Source organism: Heloderma suspectum, chromosome 7 (assembly GCF_057233095.1).
Source record: "Heloderma suspectum isolate Gila_16-S chromosome 7, 16-S_ref, whole genome shotgun sequence".
NCBI lineage: Eukaryota > Metazoa > Chordata > Lepidosauria > Squamata > Helodermatidae > Heloderma > Heloderma suspectum.
In genome coordinates this window covers 46,838,252-46,858,409 of record NC_139464.1, presented here as the reverse complement: position 1 = coordinate 46,858,409, position 20,158 = coordinate 46,838,252, and the positions used below count along the sequence as shown (strand labels likewise).

At 45.7% G+C, this 20,158-nt stretch overlaps 3 protein-coding genes across 7 annotated transcripts in view; 1 reads left to right on the top strand and 2 right to left on the bottom strand.

Annotated features, from left to right (window-relative positions):
* Nucleotides 1-207: 207 nt before the first annotated feature.
* SMDT1 (single-pass membrane protein with aspartate rich tail 1) lies at nucleotides 208-4,507 on the bottom strand. The gene is made up of 3 exons (XM_084810021.1): nucleotides 4,332-4,507; nucleotides 2,610-2,750; nucleotides 208-1,172 (listed from the first exon to the last, which is right to left on the bottom strand). The coding sequence occupies exons 1-2, from the start codon at nucleotides 4,473-4,475 to the stop codon at nucleotides 2,613-2,615; spliced, it is 282 nt and encodes a 93-aa protein (XP_084666147.1). The 5' UTR covers nucleotides 4,476-4,507; the 3' UTR covers nucleotides 208-1,172; nucleotides 2,610-2,612.
* A 1,396-nt stretch (nucleotides 4,508-5,903) lies between these two features.
* PHETA2 (PH domain containing endocytic trafficking adaptor 2) lies at nucleotides 5,904-13,961 on the bottom strand. 3 transcript variants are annotated; one of them, XM_084810019.1, is made up of 3 exons: nucleotides 13,812-13,961; nucleotides 10,482-10,719; nucleotides 5,904-9,255 (listed from the first exon to the last, which is right to left on the bottom strand). In XM_084810019.1, the coding sequence occupies exon 3, from the start codon at nucleotides 9,238-9,240 to the stop codon at nucleotides 8,437-8,439; it is 804 nt and encodes a 267-aa protein (XP_084666145.1). In that variant the 5' UTR covers nucleotides 9,241-9,255; nucleotides 10,482-10,719; nucleotides 13,812-13,961; the 3' UTR covers nucleotides 5,904-8,436. The 3 variants fall into 3 exon arrangements, with proteins under 3 accessions (XP_084666145.1, XP_084666144.1, XP_084666146.1); XM_084810018.1 differs by having other exon boundaries at nucleotides 5,910-10,719; nucleotides 13,812-13,915; XM_084810020.1 differs by lacking the exon at nucleotides 13,812-13,961 and having other exon boundaries at nucleotides 5,910-9,255; nucleotides 10,422-10,503.
* Nucleotides 13,962-15,334: 1,373 nt separating this feature from the next.
* NAGA (alpha-N-acetylgalactosaminidase) overlaps nucleotides 15,335-20,158 on the top strand; it is a 34,133-nt gene continuing 29,309 nt past the window's right edge. For 2 of the 3 annotated variants that reach the window (XR_014784323.1, XM_084810013.1), the window contains exons 1-3: nucleotides 15,335-15,483; nucleotides 16,055-16,155; nucleotides 17,672-17,905. The gene's annotated coding sequence lies outside the window, so the exon portion shown is untranslated. Of the gene's footprint in view, nucleotides 15,484-15,761; nucleotides 16,156-17,671; nucleotides 17,906-20,158 lie in introns of those variants that run through there. The other variant, XM_084810014.1, reaches the window with a different exon arrangement.

The following is a 20,158-nucleotide window of genomic DNA, read 5'->3' as shown; positions in this document are numbered from 1 at the left end:
TTTATTCCTTTTGTGCAGTCTACTTTAGGATAGCCTGGGTGTGCAGTACCTCTTGTTGCAACTCATACAATAATAATAATCTCACTACAGTGCAAGTTTATCCCCTGAATAAAGTGTGAAGTTTTGTCAGACTAAAATGTTCTTCAGACTGTGCTATAAAGAGAGGCAGAGGCTAGAGGTCTGTGGAGGAATGCTCGTACTCCGTAGAAGGATTATGGACTTTAATTCAGAATGCATTGGTTCCTACAGAATCCTAACAATCCTAAGGATTTGTTTTAAGAATGATACACTCTTAATCGCAAGTGTAACCCTATCAAAAGGCCAGATTCATAAATTGCAAAGGATTTTTCTTGCTTGCCTGAACCCTCACACAGAAAACCTGGTAACCAGTTTTTGCTGGGTGACATGCCAAACTATTTAGCACATAACTATAGATTTACTTGAGAGCAATCTGGCATTTTAAAACTACTGCAGAACCAGAAGTTCAGCTAACAGATAGTTCTGTTTGAGTTATCCTGTGTTGTTGCAGTGCAGACAGAATCAGAAGGGACCTTGGAGGTCTTCTAATACAACCCCTATCAATGCAGAATGCAATTACAATATCCCCAACGGATGGCCATCCAGCCTCTGCTAAAAAATACCTCCTACACAGGAAAGCCCACCACCTCCCAAAGCAGTCTGTTTCACTGTCGAACCGTTCTTACTGTTAGGAAGTTTCTTCTAATGTTTACGTGAAACCTGCTTTCCTGCAATTTCCATCCATTGGTTCTAGTCCTGAACAGCATAATTTTAAGCATGTTTACTCAGATGTAAATTTCAGAGTGCAGTAAGATTCCCTGGTAACACTGCTTAGGATTGCAGCATGAGACACACAAGTCTTAGGTCTATAATTTTTTATTTGCACTCTAAACCATTTATTTAACTCATTAAAACAGTGTCCCCAAGCACTTTTTTAGAAAATGTAAGGTGCACCATACAATAGTTACTGAACCAACAAGCATATATGCATACCCATGCATATAGGTCATCCTCATTTAGTCATGCACAGAGCATTCACTGATATGACGGAGGTTCACCTGCCCGAAAATGCATTCGTTACAAACCAGGGATGGGGGCAGGACTAGAGATCGATGTCGGAATACTTGGCCTATGTATGTGTATGTATTACAGCCCTGTAAAGAAACAAGAAAATGTTGTTTTACGCTATGGAACTGTCCCTATGTTAAGATGCAGAATACTAATTTTGCATTCTGTAGAGCAGGAAACAAACTAAAGACTCAGTAGGTTCAAATGGAACAAGATTCTAATATCACATGCACATCATAAACATGTGCACTGCTTTCTGTCACACAAATGGTTAAGAAAACAAGTTTACTGTAACTTTGGCAAGTGCAACATTCTTTTATTGACTTACTATAGAACAGACTGCCAAGTCATCATAAAAGTCTTGGGCATGCCCTAAATGTACACACTGTTCAGCTATAATTATTTCAGTGTTACACTTAAGGAGAAGACTACAGAGAAGTAGTTAATAAGGCATAATAACTTTTTGCATTCTTACTACAGAACTGGATATAGATGACAGGGAGGGAGGGAAGTACCATCTGGGCAGGGTTTACAAGCTGTGTGATTATGATGCTGTGACAGTGGAAATGATAGGGAGAGATATCTTAATCCAGCTGTAGCATTTAGATGTTCTTTAGAGTAGGGGTAGGCAGAAGGTGGATAAAGGGTTTCTGACTCCCATTTGTCTTAGAACAACTAAAAAGCTCCCACCAGCCTCTAAATTAGGTTGCTGAAAAGAATGCTTGGAGGAAAACCAGGAGTGTGTGTGTGTGTGTGAGTGAGTGAGAGAGAGAGAGCGCGCTTGATCTTGATATGGATCATTAGTTCTTGGCCTGAGCATCTGCTTAGAGGCAAGCTGTTCCTTAACTTAGCATATGTCCACCTATCTGAGCCACTGTTTTACACCTGGCTTCAGGTGGTGAATGCCAGGGTTCTGCTTTAGATGTATTATGTTCAAGGACTGATCAGAATCTAAGGGCACAATCCTATTGCATCAGCCCTAGGTACTTGTAAGCCTAGGAACTCCAATGCCTCCCACTCTGCAGTTTAGCTAGATGGGTGTTTTTGCCCATCTGGTGGAGGCTTTGGGGATGCTGAAGGAAGGAGGCTAGGGGTAGCTCAGATCCCCATATCCCCAGTCTTCTCCCCTCCTGACCCACCCACATGTCCCCTGTCACCCCTCAATGAGTTCACATTTGTGAGCTCATAGAAGCAGCTGGTCCAGTTCTCTCCACACTGGCTGCAAGGGGGAGGGAAGCTCATTTTCCTGGCTCTGAGGTCAGAGCACTGGCTCCAGCCTTGGATCCAAGAATGTGAAATATCCTGTGTCCCCCAGATGCTGCCTAAGGGCCATAGGATTGCTCTCTAAGAGACATTACAGCTATTACTAAAGGATGCATAAATGCTTATGGAATTTAGAAAACAACTATGCTGGAGCTTTTCACAAGATACGCAACAGTGCTTCACTGCACAATCTTCTCTCCTATGCTATGTCAAACAGGGAAAAGTTTCAGTTAAGCTAGTACTTTTATCTATAACCATACCTATTAATCATCATCATCATCATCCTCTGGTACAAAGATATCATGTTCTTCAAGCAATGCTGCAAAGTTCTTGCTGATCTGTGTCCCAACATACAGGAAGGGAATTACAATGGCAAACACACGGAGAAGACCAAAAGGCATCTACAGAGATTAATTGAGCATCAGTTAATATCTCTCTGAATGCAGGTTCTGCAAAAAAAAAAGATAGCCATCACCAAATCCCTATGTAGCTACCAGAGTATCTAAATGTAGAAATGATAGAAAGACTGAAGTAAACATTATCAGAAACTTGTTCCTATAATGAATAGCACCCTTAGAATTCAATTAATGTATATTTAATCCCACATGCATAAATCTTTTGGGCTGTCTTCATATATGTAAAAACTAGGAGTCATAGACAGACAGAATAGAGTCTGAATATTAAGGATGCAACACCAATTAGGGTGATCCTAAAATCACAATTAAGAAAACAAAAGTGAATTATATTGAAAGATGTTTTCTAGACTGGGGGGGCGGGGTCTACTTTACCGAATAACCCAGCAAAAACCATTTTGCTTCCAATACAAAGCACATGTGTCACAGAAGAATACATTTACAGTATAATCATATTACTGAATGTACTACACTACAGCTTCAAAGACCAGCCAACGTGCAAGTCATTGCAAATGATTTTACACAGCAATACCGCATATATCTGAAATTCACTTCAAACACAGCAGTAGAAAACTTGTATCTCAAGGGTCAAATTAGAATGACTTCCCCTTTTCAAGAGGTCCTTTGCTATCCACTTTGTCCCTACTTTTTCCTCTACTCTCCCTTGCCTCCACCATTGTTTGGTCAAGCAGGTTTGGAGCATGAAGCTTAGCTTACGGTGTTTGCTCTGGGGTGGGTGGGTGGGTGGGTAAGGAATACTGAAAGGCAAAATGCTGATCACCTGATAAAAGTTGGCTGGTTCATCCCACTCTATACTTGTCAAAGTCAATTTGGCAAGAAGCAGCAGGGTGGGTAGGAATCAGTCACCCGCATTCCTATTTCATATCACCGAAGATACAAGAGAGATAAACGTGGCAGATAAAATCTTCTAATGACACGCTACAATTCTGGCTTTGACTGACAGGGCCGGAAAGGAAAACACCAACGGCCCCGGCTTCTTAAAATAACCCGTGTCTGAGAGGGGAACAAACAGGAACGGGGTGGTGCTCGTTCTTCAACCATAAAAAAAGGTAAAGGTAAAGGTGTCCCCAACCAGTCGTGTCCGACTCTAGGGTGCGGTGCTCATCCCCGTTTCTAACCCAAAGAGCCAGCGCTGTCCGAAGACGCTTCCGTGGTCATGTGGCCGGCATGACTGAACACCGAGGTGCACGAAACGCTGTTACCTTTCCCGCCGAGGCAGTACCTATTTATCTACTTGCAATTTCTTGCTTTCGAACTGCTAGGTTGGCAGAAGCTCCAACCATAGCGCCTGTCAAACAAGACAAGGGACCCACGTTCTTTCTACTGGTGCTTCCGTGTTCTAAGGCCCACCGCTCGCGCCACTGTCTGTTGGATAACGACCTGCCACTCAACGACCAAACCCCGCCCTTCAAAATAATCCTTATCAGCCATTGGCTGGTAAACTTGCCAATGAGCCCACGTCGGGCAGCACATCGTGTTTAGCGATTGGTGGGCTTATTCCTCACCGGCGTCTCCTTCACGGCCCATGGCTTCCCTTCATACACTCACTTTGACGGGCTTAGGCAAGATGGCGCCACTCCGGGTTACGGTTACATTTCGCGAGGGTACAACAGTCGCCAAGGCGCCTCTCTCGTTCCCAAAGGGCCCCGCCCGTGCCCGAGACAGAGCCGTTGCCCATAGCCACCCAGCCATCTTCTCCGTATTAGTTCTCCCTTCGGCGCTATAGTGACGCACACGGGCCGTCGAAAGAATGGGCGGTGCTTTTTCAAATATCGCGATACGTCGATGGAGCCGTATTTCTGCAGTACGCATGCGTATATGGCTGAGGTGAAGCCGCAGAGAGTAAAAAGTAGAGAATGGTCTCATTGCCTGGTTTGGTCGTTTCCTAGTTCCCGTGGAGAAGCCTTTTTTAAATATCCCCTCAGAGACGGGCGTGAGCCGCCCGGAGGCAGCAATGAAGGAATCTAAGAGTTTGGCGTAGCTGTGACTGAGCGTCACCAAACGAAAACAGGAGTTCCTACTTTGTCTAATTTGGGGCTTATTTCGTGCGAGACCACCACCACCACCACCCGCGCGCGCGCGCACATACATTCAAAAAATTATTATAGCTGCCAGTGCAAATTCCTGCCCAAATACAGTTTGTTATCTGCAGGAGAAGGGGGCTGCGTGACTGACAGAGAGCGCCTTGCGACAGCCCTGCACTGGAGCTCACTCTGATTATTGCAAATTGCCGGCTGGGGAATGCTGGGAGTTGTAGGACTTTTTTTTTTTTCTGTCTAAACATTTATTATTTATTTGTGACGTTTATATACCGCTAAATATAATAAAAGCCCTCTAAGCAGTTAATATATAAATACTAAAATCACGTTTAAAATATAGTATTAACAATTACAATAAGAGTGATAAAGGCGCAGGAAGATGGAGCAGCATGATTAATTTAATTATAAGTCAGAGAAAGCTTGGGGGTGAACAAGTGCGTTTTCAGGAGGCGTTTGAAAGATGCCACATTTTCTGCTCACAAATTGTACAGGGAAGGGTTTTCCCGAGGGTAGCTGCCGCTACTGAGAAGGCCCATGGTTGAGGTATTACATAGCAGCATTCCTTTAATTTCGGAATGACCAGCAAGATCTAAGGGTACCATCCTTTACCCACCCTGTAGAACTCCCCCTTCCAGGTTTGCACCTTCAGTGTCTGGGGAGAGGAGGGGTGTTAGAAATATATACAGTGCTGATAAAGTCGCTTCACCTGCAGTAAGCCAGTTTGGGAGTCACTACAAGCTGTGATGGCTGCCAACTGAAGATGACTTTAAAATGGGGATGAGACAAATTCTTAAAGCTATCAATGGCCACCAGTCATATACTACATGAGTCAGCATGTTTCTGGGGAACAACAACAGGAGGCAGCTTATTACCTCTCATGGTCCATTTCCCAGGGGGATCTGGTTGGTCACTTTGGGAAACAGGATGGTGGACTAGATAGACCTTTTGTCCAATCCAGCAAGACTCCTTTTATGTTAGAAGTTAAGTCCCACATTAAAATAACAAGTAAGAAGGTATATGTACTAACAAATTGTAACGCGTGCTTTCAAACAAAAAACACAAAAATCGCAGCAAAAGCTTAGTTTAGGTTACATATTTGTTCTTAGGAATAAAATATTTACATCTTATCGTTGTTGAGAGTAACATGGATGCTTGTAAACTGTTGTACAATTTATTATGCAATTGTTGAACAAAGTTGTACAGACATAATGTACATGTATTATAACAGAAAAAAAGAACATGTAAAAAAAAAAAAGAAGTCCCACAGAGGTCAATGACACACTCTAAAGTAAGTGTGCAACCAAAAGCTACATTTAAAACAAAAGTTCATTCAATATTATGTTTGAACTACAAATAACTATGAAATAATTCTGTACGTTCTTGTTTTAGGTGTAAATCACAAGGCATGCAAATACCCTTTTTAAAAATGACATGCGATATACGTGTAATACAACACTACCAGAGTGTAAGGCACCATGAAGTTATTAGCTTTCTTCTATTGTTTGAATTTAGCAAATATATTGGCTGCTGATGACATTATTCTAGATCAGCACTGCTGGAGGAATGTTTGTCTTTGGAGTCGGATTTAATACAATTTTGCTTCAAATAAGCTACTCTCATTTGTGTAGGAATTATCACCTTATTTGTCATGGTAGCTTTATTTTATCTTAGTAAGAGCAATCATGGTGGTTCTTTTCTCTCAGCTGGAATAGTTATCCTATTAGGTTATTGCACCTGCCCATAAACTAATAACAGAAGAAATGGTTATTACCAGCTTTGGCTTGATTTGAGCCCATCATGGAGTTGTACACAATGGTTTTGTTGGCTCAACAATTAGTTATAGTCACTAATGTGCAAAACTGTTAAAGAGCAAACTGGATCCCAAAGAGCAGAAAGTAATATTGTATGTAGACTGGGTATGCTTGCCATTTGCTATAGGTCTTGGATTTAAAATCACAAAATGTACAACCAAGTGATTGTGGTTGAGGTGGCTAAGATGTCTAAAACCCAACCTGCTTCTTTTCATCTTTCTCTTAGTCCATCCTATGGGGCCTTTTATTCTTCTCAGGTAACAATCATTTCCTCTTTTCATAATTATTGCATGAGAATTGGAGTGGAGTAATGAGAAGACAGCATTGATTTGAGTCCTCAGCTGTGAACATTTTAAAGATGGGCTTTAATGTCAAAAGAGCCATTCTGAAATGTTGTTTGAAACATTACTGTAATTTACTTGGGTGTTTCCAGATGAAGGGCTCATAGCACTACCAATCAAAAGGTATTGTACAGCTGTGCCATCTTTTCTTCCTTCATGGGTTTTTTTTCTGGTACACAAAAAGATGGAAGAGGCGGTGGGAAAACACAGGAGGGCTACAAATTGAAGATGTTGTTGTCTGAACTCCCTGTAAAATTCCATGAACAACTGAGTACGATTGCACAATAAAAGCCTCATCTGGAAGCACCCCTTGTACACAGTTATGAATAGAAGTTAGAGAGAACAGAGTGCTTAATGGGACAATTCTATGCATGTTCAGACAGAAAAAAATCCCACAACTCCCAGCAATCTGGGAGTTGCAGGCCTTTTTTCTGTCTAAACATGCATAGGATTGCACCCTAAGAGACTATTGTATAGTTGGTGATGCTGAGGGTCTGAGATTACACATTATTACATTACAATGTGAGAGTAATTGCCCCTAATTCTTTGGTTCTGTTACCCAGATTATGTTGCCTCTCTTGGAGCTTAATCTTGAAATACTGACTTAAAATGTAGAAAAAGCACAAGGAGGTTAGCCAGAGGCATAGCTTGGGTTGTAGATCTGGGATATCAACTGACTTTATATTTTATGAGGGCTACTGCAATGTTGTGACTAACAGTGTGAGCTGGGAAATTCCTGGGTAAAATTTCACCTGAGCTATGAACTCATTAAGTGTTGGCAAACTACTACTCTCTCAGCTTTGCCCCCATCTGCCATTAGGGGATAATGATACCAGTCTCCCAATAAAGGTTGTTGTCCGTAATCTTTGCAAAATGCATGTGAAGTGCTTGGAATATTTGAAATGTGCTATATAGGTGCTGGACATTATTATTCTAGTAAGTAGGGCCAGGCACCTAACTACCATGCTACTTAGCTCACAGTTTAGCCTCTCCAGCATATGTCTTAAAGCAACTGCAATATCAAGATTAAATGCCATTAATAATATTGTATGGAAGAAGAGGGAGAATGGTGATTCAGAGATTCCTCTCGTATATCTAGAAGCTGCTATTTTGACATAGACAACCAGAGCACTATTTTGAGTCTCACATCAATGTGTGAAAGTACACCATAGCCTCTTGCCTGCACCTTCTGCTTGAGTTACAGATAGTGCATAATTAGGTTTTGGGGATATCGTGGTCATTTCTAGATCCCCAGGAAATACCAAGTTGTGACAGTGAGTAATGCAGAATCTGCAATTCATTATTCCAGAAAGCAATATCAGTTCTTTGGCAATTTTGTTGGCTGGGAGAACAATGCACAAGTGCAGCAAGCAAGGTGTCTGTGAAAACCTGCTTGATGTCCATTTTTCTATTCACACACACACACTCCCCCAGGCCCTACCAACGCCTTTCCTCACTATGTTCACATTTCTACTTTTTCCTGGCTCTCCAGCCATTCCCTTCTCACCTCTGCAATCTCCTGACCATACCAATCATGTAATTTTGAGAAACACGCTGTCTCTGGAGACACAGGACTTTCATGTACAGCAGAAGCAAGGCCAGCAGCAAGTGCTGCACTTGCACTGCTGCCTGTAAATCTTCGACGAGGAGGTAAGGGTGGGGGTTTCAAATATCCCCCATCAGTGTCCAAAGGAACCAGTCCTGCAAGAGTGCAACCATTGTCCCATGCAGAGTAACCATTCTCCAAGATGACAGGGTGCTCCTGGACAGGTACCATTGTGGGATTGGAGAGATGTCTCTTCCGGGCACAGGAAGACTTTTTTGGCAATTTATGGCAAGCAACCAAGCTCTTCTGGGCCTCCTCTAGTTGTTTCTCAAGTTCCTTAACCACCAGCCTCATGTAATCAAAGCTGGCCCGCGAAAGTGCTTTCACCCAAGCCTCCATAGCAGCTTGGCAGTTGGCAACCAACACATAGGCCTTGCCACCGGTGCCATCAAAGCGGATGGCGAAAGCAAACTCCTCCGCAGCCTCACACAGCTCCACAGTGCAACCCTCCAACACAATGAGACCCAGGGGTTCACGGCTCTCCCGCTCTTCAAAATAGAAGAGCAAGTTACCCTTGAGGATGAACCAGCGGCGGAGGTACGAGGTGGTGTGGTGGTGGTGGTGGTGGTGTCGCTCCACACGCTTGCATAGAAAGCCAGTGTGGTCTGCCAGGGAGTCACTTGTAGCATAATATGCCACACTACGCTCATTCAGCTTCATTGTAGTAATCCTACCCTGCAGAGTGTAGAGAGATGAAATGCATTGAATTGCCACTTGGAGCAGACTGCTAATCCAGGTAGTTGTTGGACATAGCTCCCGAAAGTCTAAAGATCCTGAAGGTCTGAAGATGTCCACTCTACAAAATCTACTGTATAAAATACTGACTATGATGCTGGGCCAACCCCCCTTAATTTCTAAGATTGGAGCCATTTTTCTACGTATGTTTTCTACTGCTGGATATTTATTAAGCTAAATAAATAGAACTAGCCCAATTAGCTCTAATACTTAAATACACAAGAGTAAAAGAAACAGATTCCCCCAAGGGATTAAATGAAAAGTTCCTATCAATCTCAGTAAGTTACAATGGAATTCCTTCACTCATATGCACACAAACTGCTAGTTCCAGTGTAGCATTCTGTGCTCACAGGTTTAAAAAGTCATCCAGTCAGCACTTCCATGTGGAAATGATATGCAGAGCAAGTAAGCAGCCATGTAACTTTGCTGGTGATGCAAACAGAGCCTGACAAACATAGAATCCTGCTCCCAGATCCAATTGGGAAATGTTAGAGTCCCCACATCATTGCTTTAAAATGGGCCTCCAGATGCTTAAACCTGGAGGCTCTTTGTGGCCTCCAGATGTTTAAACCTACAACTCCCATGATCCTTCACCATTGGCTATGCTGGCTGAGGCGAATGGGAACTGTAGGCGAAAATATCTGGAAGGGCACAAATTGCTGACGCCTGCTTTAAAATATCTCTCCATGAGCACACAACATTCCACCAGAAGCAGAATAACTCTGCAGGGGCCACAACTATCTTGATCTTCTAGATAGAATTATGCCTCGTGGAGAACAACAGGCCTTGAGAAAGTGGCTGGCTGTGCCCAACCGTGACTATTGGCAGTGACACCGGAAGGAAGTGGGAGATTTATCTAAACCCATCTTTCATTCCCAAGTAATTGCCTTGAAATATGTATGAGGTTCCCTTCATAAAGGGACTTGTAATGTAAAAAAAAATCATTTCTTGTATGCTCTTTACTAGCCTCATTAAGCATAATATTAAGCTAATATTACCACAGGCTGCCCAAACAAGTGTTTTCTTTCATGTACTACCTTATACATTTTAATGCCTCCTCACTCTGGTGTGATGGAAACAGGGTATATAGAAGAAGACTGACATACTTAGCAGCATCTGACTATAGCCTCTTGCATGTCCACCTAGAAACTATTCTCTCTTCTCACCTTCTCCTATTCATTGAGAAAAATAAACTCCAACCTAGCCGGGTCTGTACAGATGCATCAGTCCTTGTTTTTGCACATATCTTGATGGTGCACGTAGGAAAGAGAGTGGACCAACATTGATACTGCTTAGGCTATAGTGGTTTGACAGTTTCGCAGTCACGAGGATTTGCTAGGCATCCTCCTGGCTGTTGATGTCAGTCCGTACAAAAATGCAGAAGATGGACTCCCAGCATTCCAACTGAAACAGATAATTGACATTTTAGTTTTAAAATGTGCACACATGACATATCCCAGAAACAGAACAGGACAGAACCCATGCTATCTAGCTCCCCAGAGAGCCATGCTCCCCCCATCACCAATCATTTGGTGGTCTCCCAACTGTTGTGCAGTTTTCCCCCATACTACATGGTTGAAATGCCTCTCCTAAGGCTTATTAGCAATAAGAGCTATAAGCTAAACTATTGTTATCAGACATGTATTCATTAAACCAAAGGACCTTTAGTCATTGGCAGTAGAGCATCTATGCCAAGAAGAGACCCCACCCAAGAATCCACCCACACGCCAGATTTAAGAGAAAGCCACTTGGCACATGTATTGATTACAAGCATAAATTTAAAATGCCCAAGTTGATTTTGGGGAAATTAATTTGGTAAAACAATACAGTACAAGAAGAAGGGGATTGGGTACTGCGGGATTCCTAACACTCATGGGAGTAGGAAAAGAAAGGAGATGGAAGGGTGGGGTGAGCATTTCGGAGTGAAGTGGAAGGAGTGGAGGGAAAGCTAAAGCTAAGCTAAGGGGGCTGTGATCCGGCTACACCTGGCATTCACTTACTATAGTTCACAAGATCACAGGTCAGGGGCCTACCCATAGCTTGCAAACACATACAACTTTATATGCAACTGTGGTGGCCTCTTGTCTTGCCACACAGGGTGGTTCAGGTTTTCATAGACAACTCATCCTAGCAGCTTTTTATCCACCAGGCTAGCAGCAGTTTGGCTGGATAGGTCTGTGTCTCTCACAAGCGGACAGAAGCCTCATTCCTTAAAGGATCCCACTGCTACCTCACGCTTGGAGTTGCAACACACCCTATTATCCAGTCTTCAGGAATTGGGGGGGGGGCAGGGGATCAAAGCGCGTTGATTAACTGGATTTTCGTGGAATTCACTTTGGTCCATAAGGAACACCTGAAGCAAGCTAAGCCAAGTGTCCCGTACCTTTAAAATCTGGTTTTCAGGGGTCACACAGAGCTTGAAAGAAACATACTTCTGGGTGGAGTGAGGGGAGTAAAATGGAACATCATCAAACTAGCAAGGGCTACTCAACCAATGAGAGAGGCTTGTTTCCTGGCCCATGTCCAGGCTTTCTGCTGCTATTACATTATTATGAATGGCGAGCAACTAATAGGCTCCCTATGAAAGCATCCCCCACTCCCTTGAATTTTGCTGCATTCCAGCAATTTGCCTCGGGGGTTTTGCTCCCACCCCATTTTTCCCCATGTGCACACTTTTGCCTTGAGAAGCCAAAATCCCAGGTTCTCGAGTGCAGCATCTGAAGGCTCCCCCTGAGAGCATCCCACCCCCACCCCCATTTCATCCCATTCCAGCAAACTGTTGTGGAGTTATTGCTTTCATACACACACACACACACACACACACCACCTTTTCCCTTCTCAGAGTACTTTCTCTGTTTGCAATGACAGCCTCCTGAGACCTCATCACATCAGAGACGTGACTTTACACAATATTGGAGATGCAATTTAACACAGCAGTGGGGAAGCGAAGTAACGCAAACATCAGGGAACGGCATCATCACGGAGGCTAATTACTGGTGAAATGGGAGTGCAGGGCAATTCTGAAGATTGGAAAAGCTCAGTGAGGTCACAGCCAGGTGAAAGATGTGCCCCTGGACAGGGCTATCATGCTGAAGTATATACAGAGGATAGGGGCACACAGCACCAGAAGCACAGAGAGCCCGAAGTAAAGAAATGAAATGAAGTAAAAGTAGTCTTGGAAAATCCAGCTTTTCTACTGGAAATCTGCAGGGTGGCTGCAGGTAGGCCATGATGTCATCTGCCTCCAACAAGCTCAAAATGCTTCCAATTTGCAGCAAATCCCCTGTGAGACCAGTCCCCAGGTAATTCAGATCCAAGGAAAGGTATGTAGCTCTTGGAGGCTCATCTACAAATATATCACCCATCCTTTCTTTCTGAGTGTGTGTGTGTGTGTGTGTGTGCACGCACAGGTAGGTAATTTGGCTCTAACCTTTAACTTGTATTTGGTCAGAGCCCCAGTTACTTTGTACAAACCTGCCCTGGTGTTTCAGCACCAAGGATTCTGGCTGGGGCCCTTGTTTGGTTGGTGCATCTATGCCATCTGCTTCCCGACATCCGATTTTTCAGAGCGAGTGCAATCCCATCCCAAACAGGCAAGGAGCTTTTCTCTTAGACTCACTCACAGGGCCTCCATCTTGCCAGGATTCAGCTTCAGTTTATTGGACCTCATCCAGTCTCACTAAATCCAGATCCAGATCACTGATCCAGAACTTGCATCCTCCCAGGTTCCATCCCGGGCATCCTCAGGTAGGGCTAGGAAAGACCTTACCTAAAACCCTGAAGAGCTGCTGCCAACCACTGTAGAAGACAATACCAAGCTGGATGGTTTGACTCAGTGTAATCTCCAACTGTCCCAGCCAAGGAGGAGGAGGACGGTCTCCCCAGCTAAGTCAAGGGAAGCAAGCAGCACTTCATCATACTATTTCCGAACACTGGGGCAGCCGCTCTGTCCCACCTGTGTAAGGGGGCACCTCTGCTGCACGTTGGAACTAGACTGGAAGCCACCCTTGGAAAGTTACTTTTATACGCAGTTCAGTGGAGGCTGGTGGCTCCGATTCTGGTGGGCGTGGCGAACCCATTCTGGGTTTCATCCAGAACGAGCCAGAACTCTAAAGGAGCTATCCAAAGTGCTGAACCCTATCCCCAGAGTGGGTTCACCACTTTGGATAGCTTCTTTAGAGTTTTGGCTGGTTCTGACTGAAACCCAGAATGGATCGATAACCCCACGGAAATCGGAGCCACCAGCCTCCGCTGACACAGTCCCGTTAAGCCGACGTGGTATAACGCCGAGCGGGATCGCTGGGCTACTGAACGGAGTCCTGAGAGTCAAAATGCTCGCCGTGAAGATCCTTTCCCAGGCCCAGAGCTCCGAACGCCTGCACAGCTCCGGAGGAGCGGCGAAGGGGGCATCGCCTTGCTAACGGAGTTCGCGGGGGATGGTTCTGAGTTCGGGGACAGGCCTGCTCTAAAGAGCAGAAGGGGAAAAACAATCTTACCTTGTTCCAGTCCTGGTAACGTGACTTCTTGGGATTTCGCTCGGCTTCGTCAGTTATCCCTGCTTGTTTTTCCTTCTTTTTTTAAGTGGTAGTTTTGTCCTCCCCTTTTCTCTGTTGAGCTCTATTACTGCTGCAAGACTTTCGTAATGCAAAACCCGGAACGCAGGATCGTTGCTGGAGCAGCAAGTACTAGGACCCTCCAGAGGTAGCTCTTTAAAGGTCCAGGTTTTCCAGCAACCCCACATCACGAAGAGGAGGTTTTACGCTCTTACTATTTCCCACCCCACCCTGCACACATACACACGTTTCTCTCGAGGTCCTAAAAGCCACGTATAGAAAAATCAGACTGTATGTCAGCGAGGGAGAGTTGATTCGCCTTTGGGGTCCTTTATGATTATTGGTTTTTTCTTGGTCGTTTCACTGCCCATCTCAACACTGTCGCCTTTCCTTTAACTCTGTGTAACAGGGTTAGTACCTTACATCCAAGCCCCGCTCGTGTTTGTATTCCCTTCCCCGCTCCCCCAAGATTTCTTACGGCAAAACAGCTTAACTTTTATTGCGGGGAGGGCGTCTTTAGTGTGCGGTGGGTGTTCTCCTTAGCACTTCAGAGCAGCGCTATTTGGATTAGAGCTGGTAGCAGAATGGCCCGGCTGAACAAAACCTCCAGCAAACGCATCAAAGGCAAGCTGCTTTCTAAGGATGCTTCTGTGCTATGCCAAGCGAAAATCTCGCTGTCCATAATAACTCCTATTCTTATGCTAGGATCTTCTTCGGGAATCCTTACCACAGTAAGGAACAAGTGGAAGTACACTGGGAGGAGCTGCTAATGTTAGAGTGCGACAGTTCTGTTGTGCGAAAACGTACACAAAGAAATCGCCGAACCTGCGCCGTTTGTATTTTTTTTTAAGTTGCCTCGTTACTTTAACTTATAGCCACAAGAGGGCGCCGCGCTGCAACATGCACTACGGGGCTGAAAGGAAGGAAGGGCACAATCCTCTGCGTGTTTACAGGAGTAACTCCCAGCGTTCTTCCGCCAGCGTGACGGACTTCTGCCTAAATATGCATAGGATTGCGCCCTAAAAGTCAGAAAGCAAACAGCGCCAGTCTCCCACGTGCATTGAGACGACTGGAAAAACAAAACGCTTTAGCTGGCAGCAGAATCAAGGCTTCTTGAGACCATATAGTATGTCTTTTAAAATGGTATTTATTATTTATTTAAAGCATTTTTATTCCACTCCTCACCAAAAAGGGCCCTAGAGCCGCTTACATGCAATCAAGAAAATCAAAACAGCCCTCTAGCTTACAATCTATAATGACATGACACAAAAGGAAAAGAGGAGGGGGAGGAAAGAGGGAAAAAGCAAGTTTTAAGCAAGTTGCCAGTGCAGCATAGAACTCTGTGTACCAAAACATGAGGGGGGGGGGTCACGTGGAAAGGCCTCCATGTACTTTAAAAATATTATTGAACTCATCTTGCATAGGGTGTGATTAGTTCTTCCGTAGAGCGCAGGACAGGAAGGCCTGGCGTGCTATGGTCCGTGGGGGCACGAAGAGTCGGACACAACTGAACGACTGAACAACAAGTGAGTGAAAGGCATTCTGCACATGCGCAGAGACAGAGACTCCTCCACACAGTCACCTGAAGATAGCAGGACGGCTTAGTGGGTACAAGGTAGGCCATGTGGCACACACAGCCCTGTCTTCCAACCCTGTGTTGCCAGCTCACTCACCACTCTACTTAACCCCTGCTTGTTGCCCACTCAGCCGAATGCTGCAGGTGAGCAGTGCCAGTGTGTGTCGCGTTAGGCAAACAGTGTCTGCCAGCTGCCTCTGCCTGTTTGCTCATTCAGGGCTCTTTCCCAGCAGTATTGTCTGTGACATGTTAGGAGAAAGTGACTAGGCAAGCCAGCCAGCCAAGCCAGCCAGCCAAGCCAGCAAGGAGCGAGTATCACCACTGCAGGAGCACCGGCTGAGGAGCATGGGAAGAGCTGAAAGGGCTGCTGCTGCGACCCCCTATCTGAGGCAGCCACTCCACCATGCCTAATTGTCAAGCCAGCCTTGGGAGCATTCCCCAAACAGTAGAGATCTAGCTCAGATTTTCTACCTTCTGGCTTTCTTCACATGGAGCTTTTATCCTGCGATTGAGATGGCTCCATCATGGAAGTTTGCTGGTTCTTTACATGACGCCGTGAACCTCCAGAGCATCTCCTGCACTAAATGCCCTTTGTTCCGTTTTTAAATAGATTGCAGATAATGAGCCATCAACTTACCCAGTTGTGTTCCGCTTCAGTTCCCTCCATGAAAAGAGGAAAAGCGGCAAGAAGAGGAGCGAGATCAATGGAAGGTATGGAAGACTCAGATACGGGGGAGAAGGAGGGGGGAAAGGAAGCGTGTGAAAAAGGGAGTCTTTGTGATCCTACATTTAAAACGGAAGCAGAAAGCACCATTTTAAATGCAGGATTTTAGGCTGGTGTAGAGATGCTCCCTGTTCTTGCAGAGGAAGCAAAGAAGAAGGCCAAGGCCAAGAGAGAGAAAGTAATGGGACAAGAATGCATTTGATCAGTAAGTACCGGTTGAATTCGTTTCATATGCCCTGTCTCATAACTTTCTCTCCCTTGGCCCTTGCCTTCTGTCTTAGACTAAGGGGTTAAGGGCACAATCCTATGCATGTTTAGACAGGGCTTGTTGGGGAATGGTATAGGACTTTTTCCCTGTTTAAACATACATGCCTTAAGTGGTTCAGGACAGGAGCAGCAGCACAGCCTCCCATCCCTTGACAAGCAATTGAGTAAAACAGGATGTGCCCACTTTCCTGTATGTCTCCATGAGAGAAAGGGCTCAAGATTTAAAGCGATGTGGGAGGCAGACTTTCTGAGAAGAGGCTTGGTGCATCTGCAGCTATCTACAAGGCTAAAGTGGGTTTCTGGATTCCAGTTCTTTATTCAACATAGAGATATAGAAGCAGCCTGAACCCCCGCAATTCTCCCAAATAAGTCATGATCCACCCCAACTCATGCACCACCAGGAGGATGTCCTCAAGGAGTAGAGGTGTAGCAAAACCAGAGCTCACTGGGACCTAGCACCTGCACTTTTTAAAAATGGGGACACTGATGTCATCTGACACCCCCCTCCCTCCTCAGAATTTCCTGTTCCCTTTGAACTTACCTTCAGTTCTACAAGTAGCTGGGGGAGAATGGATTTTCCCAGCAACAGTATATTGTTCGCTGTTGTAAAGCAAAGTATTTTGCTGTGGCTCGGTCTCAGATGAGCAATTAAGGGTGCAATCCTATGCATGTTTAGACAGAAAAAAGTCCTACAATTCCCAGCATTCCCCAGCCAGCCCTGCTTGCTGGGAATTGTAGGACTTTTTTCTGTCTAAACATGCATAGGATTGCACCCTAAGACTCATTAGCATTACAAAAGACCTGCTCCTGGTGGAGATGTAAACTGCTAGAGCTGGTTTGTTGATATGGATCAGCACCGCTTTTTGGACTCTCTTTCTGGGTTGGCTATGGGGACTGCCATGCACCGCTGCACAACTGCCTAGGAGATGTCCTAGCAACTTGTCCCACCCAAAGCTTAGCTTCCAGACAAGGCCCTCTCCTAATGTCCTCCTACCCATTATATTCCTTCCCGTGCCTCGCGCCCAAAAAAAAGGAAGCTTTGGGACGGACCTCTTGCTACGGCATGTGGAAGGGGGCCGTTTCCTGCTCATGGGGACATACGGTTTAGGTGGCGCAAAGGTTATTTCGGAAAGCAAAGTGTGCAAACGGCAGCTCTTTATTCCGGCTTCTTTTGTTTGTGCCCCTGCGCTAAATAAGGCGCCCAGTTCTTCCTGCTCTGTCCTACATGTTTTGCAGCTAGAGGTTGAGGGAGGAGCAGGCGGCCCTTCCTCCAGCCCCTGGGCGCGCCGGCTTCCTCTTCTGCTTCAAGCAAGCAAGCAACGCCGTTGCTGGCAGAACGCAAAGCGCTGAGCTCAGCTGATCGTCCGGGCAGCCGGGCGATTTCCGCAGAAACGCGTGGCCAGCAGCCCCGCCTGTAAGAGCGCAGCGGGGGCAGGTTGCGCGGGGTCGCCGTCGCTCGGTTCTCGCCAGGTAAGAGCTCTGAGCGGGCTTCGCCTCGCCGTTGGAGCTTTGGGGGTGGGGGTGGTTTGCGATTAGCCGCTTCTAGTCCGCGCGATTAGTCTCCAGGACGTGAGAAGCAGGAGAAGTATATGAATCGCCAACGCAGTTCTAGCTGTCGGTGAGAATCGTGAATACGTGATTTCATTCCCTTCCACCACCACTCCTCCCAATTACTGCTTTGCAGTAACTTTAGCAGCCATTCTTTACTGTGTAGTTGGGGGGCTGGTGAACTCCTGTGGGAACTCATAAAACGATCGTGATACCCGGTATCCACATTTTTTCTCGCTGCCTCTTGATCCACACGGAATAATCAATCATAGCTCGTGCTTGGAAGTAGACTGACACAAGTTCTAAAAGCACAGATGTGCCTGATCTCGGAAGCTGAGCAGGGTCAGCCCTGAGACCGACTGCCTGGGAATCAGGCTTCCTGCACTGAGCAGGGGGTTGGACTCGATGGTCTTGTAGGCCCCTTCCAACCCTTTGATTCTATGAATAATTTACCTGCAAAGTTTGCGTCTTCATTGCGACATTGTAAGCGCAGCAGTTGCTTTGCAGCAGCCAAGGGATAAAGTCATGCAACCTACACAAGACCCAAGTGCTGATTCGCTTTGAAATGGAATTGAGTCACAGGGTGTTTCCATGATCCTGGAACTCGCTGCGTCTCACTCAGCGAGTGGAGTGACTCTCGAAGTCATTTCCTATCTGTCTGCACAGTGAAGCGCCAAATGATCACAATGCCACACTTATGCGGGAAGGGGAAAATACGAGTGTGGACTGCACTTCCTCCAAAAGCATCAGAATAGTGTGAGATGATGGTGGTCGAGCTCCAGTTTCCTAGAGCATTAAATGAAGGCTGCGATCCTATGCCCAATTACCTGGGAGTAAGCACCGTAGAACTCAATGGGACTTCCGTCTGAGTAGGATTGCACTGTCATCAGGCTTATAAGAAGTTCTGTTTTCTTCCTGATTACTACAAAGGGAAGATGTAGCTTTGCATGAAAGTGCAACACATAGGGAAATTTAAGTTCCTTGCTAACGTTGGGTGTCATCAGCAGAGCTATGGGGACTCTCATACCCTCACAAATAGCCTGTGTTGCAATATTTAGCAGGGGAGAGAAGGGAAAGAGGGATATTTCCCCCACATAAATATGAGATGCCCCATATATGCATAGATATGCATGCTGGCTTGCCAGAAGATATAAAAGCAACGTTCAGCAATTCTGTATTATATCAGCTCCAGTCCTCGGTCTAGACTTGTACCTAGCTATTTGCTTGGTCATCTGCACTGTCTAAGAATTGCCTCTGGGTGACCAGGGCCCCATCTACATGAGCCTTTTACTCCAGGGTGGCTGCGAGTTGAGGTCCCTTGGGACAGATGATGCAGTCGCCACTTCACTGCCATTCATGGGTTTCTCCTGGATAATGTGGATTTCCAAGGAGGCATTTTGCTGCGATGTTTTTTGTTTGCTGTGGGTTTCCCCACAGTTGCGAGCCATCTGTCCCTTCCCCAAATCGACCTCACATTTTGCAGTGGGCATGTTGTAGGTGTGCGTAGTGCTCGCGTCACTCTGTGATGCCCCTTTACTCCCCCCATCCCTTCGCAGCTGCGCAGTTACAGAGGCACAGAGGGGCGTTTTCATTTATTTAATCACACTTTCGCACATTTTTGCAGCTTCGTATCTTTGCAATGGTTGCTTTTGGACTCAGTGCCCAAGGGCCGGGAGGGTCTTGGGGGAGGACCAGCTTTGTTCCGGCCACCATTTTGGAGCGATGGGTAGGCACGTATCACTCACACTTGTGAGTGCAAACCATCGCGAACGTCTCAGGCTGGGGAACTGCCAAACAGTTGGCATGGAAATGAAGGAGCACAAAGCACCCACATTTTACCTAATGAGGGATAAACAGACACAACAGAACCCCTAAAATACAAAACAGCCACTGAAGCGTCGCATACCCGCGCTCATGGGACTGCACAGCTGCGCATTAAAGTATAATGGGAAAAAAAGGGCACGGCAGAGTCTGTTAGGGAAGCCCGCAGTAAATCGCAAGTGTATTGCAGCAGAAGCTAATTCGAAGCTGAAATGCTGCACAGTTGCGATGGAGTGAAAGGTGAAAGCAGTGCCATGTAGACAGGGCCCAGGTGAAGCAGGAAAGCTTTTGGAAACTGGTTCCTTTTCAGCCACAAATCGCTACCTTGATATGTGAATGCAGATATGGACTAGT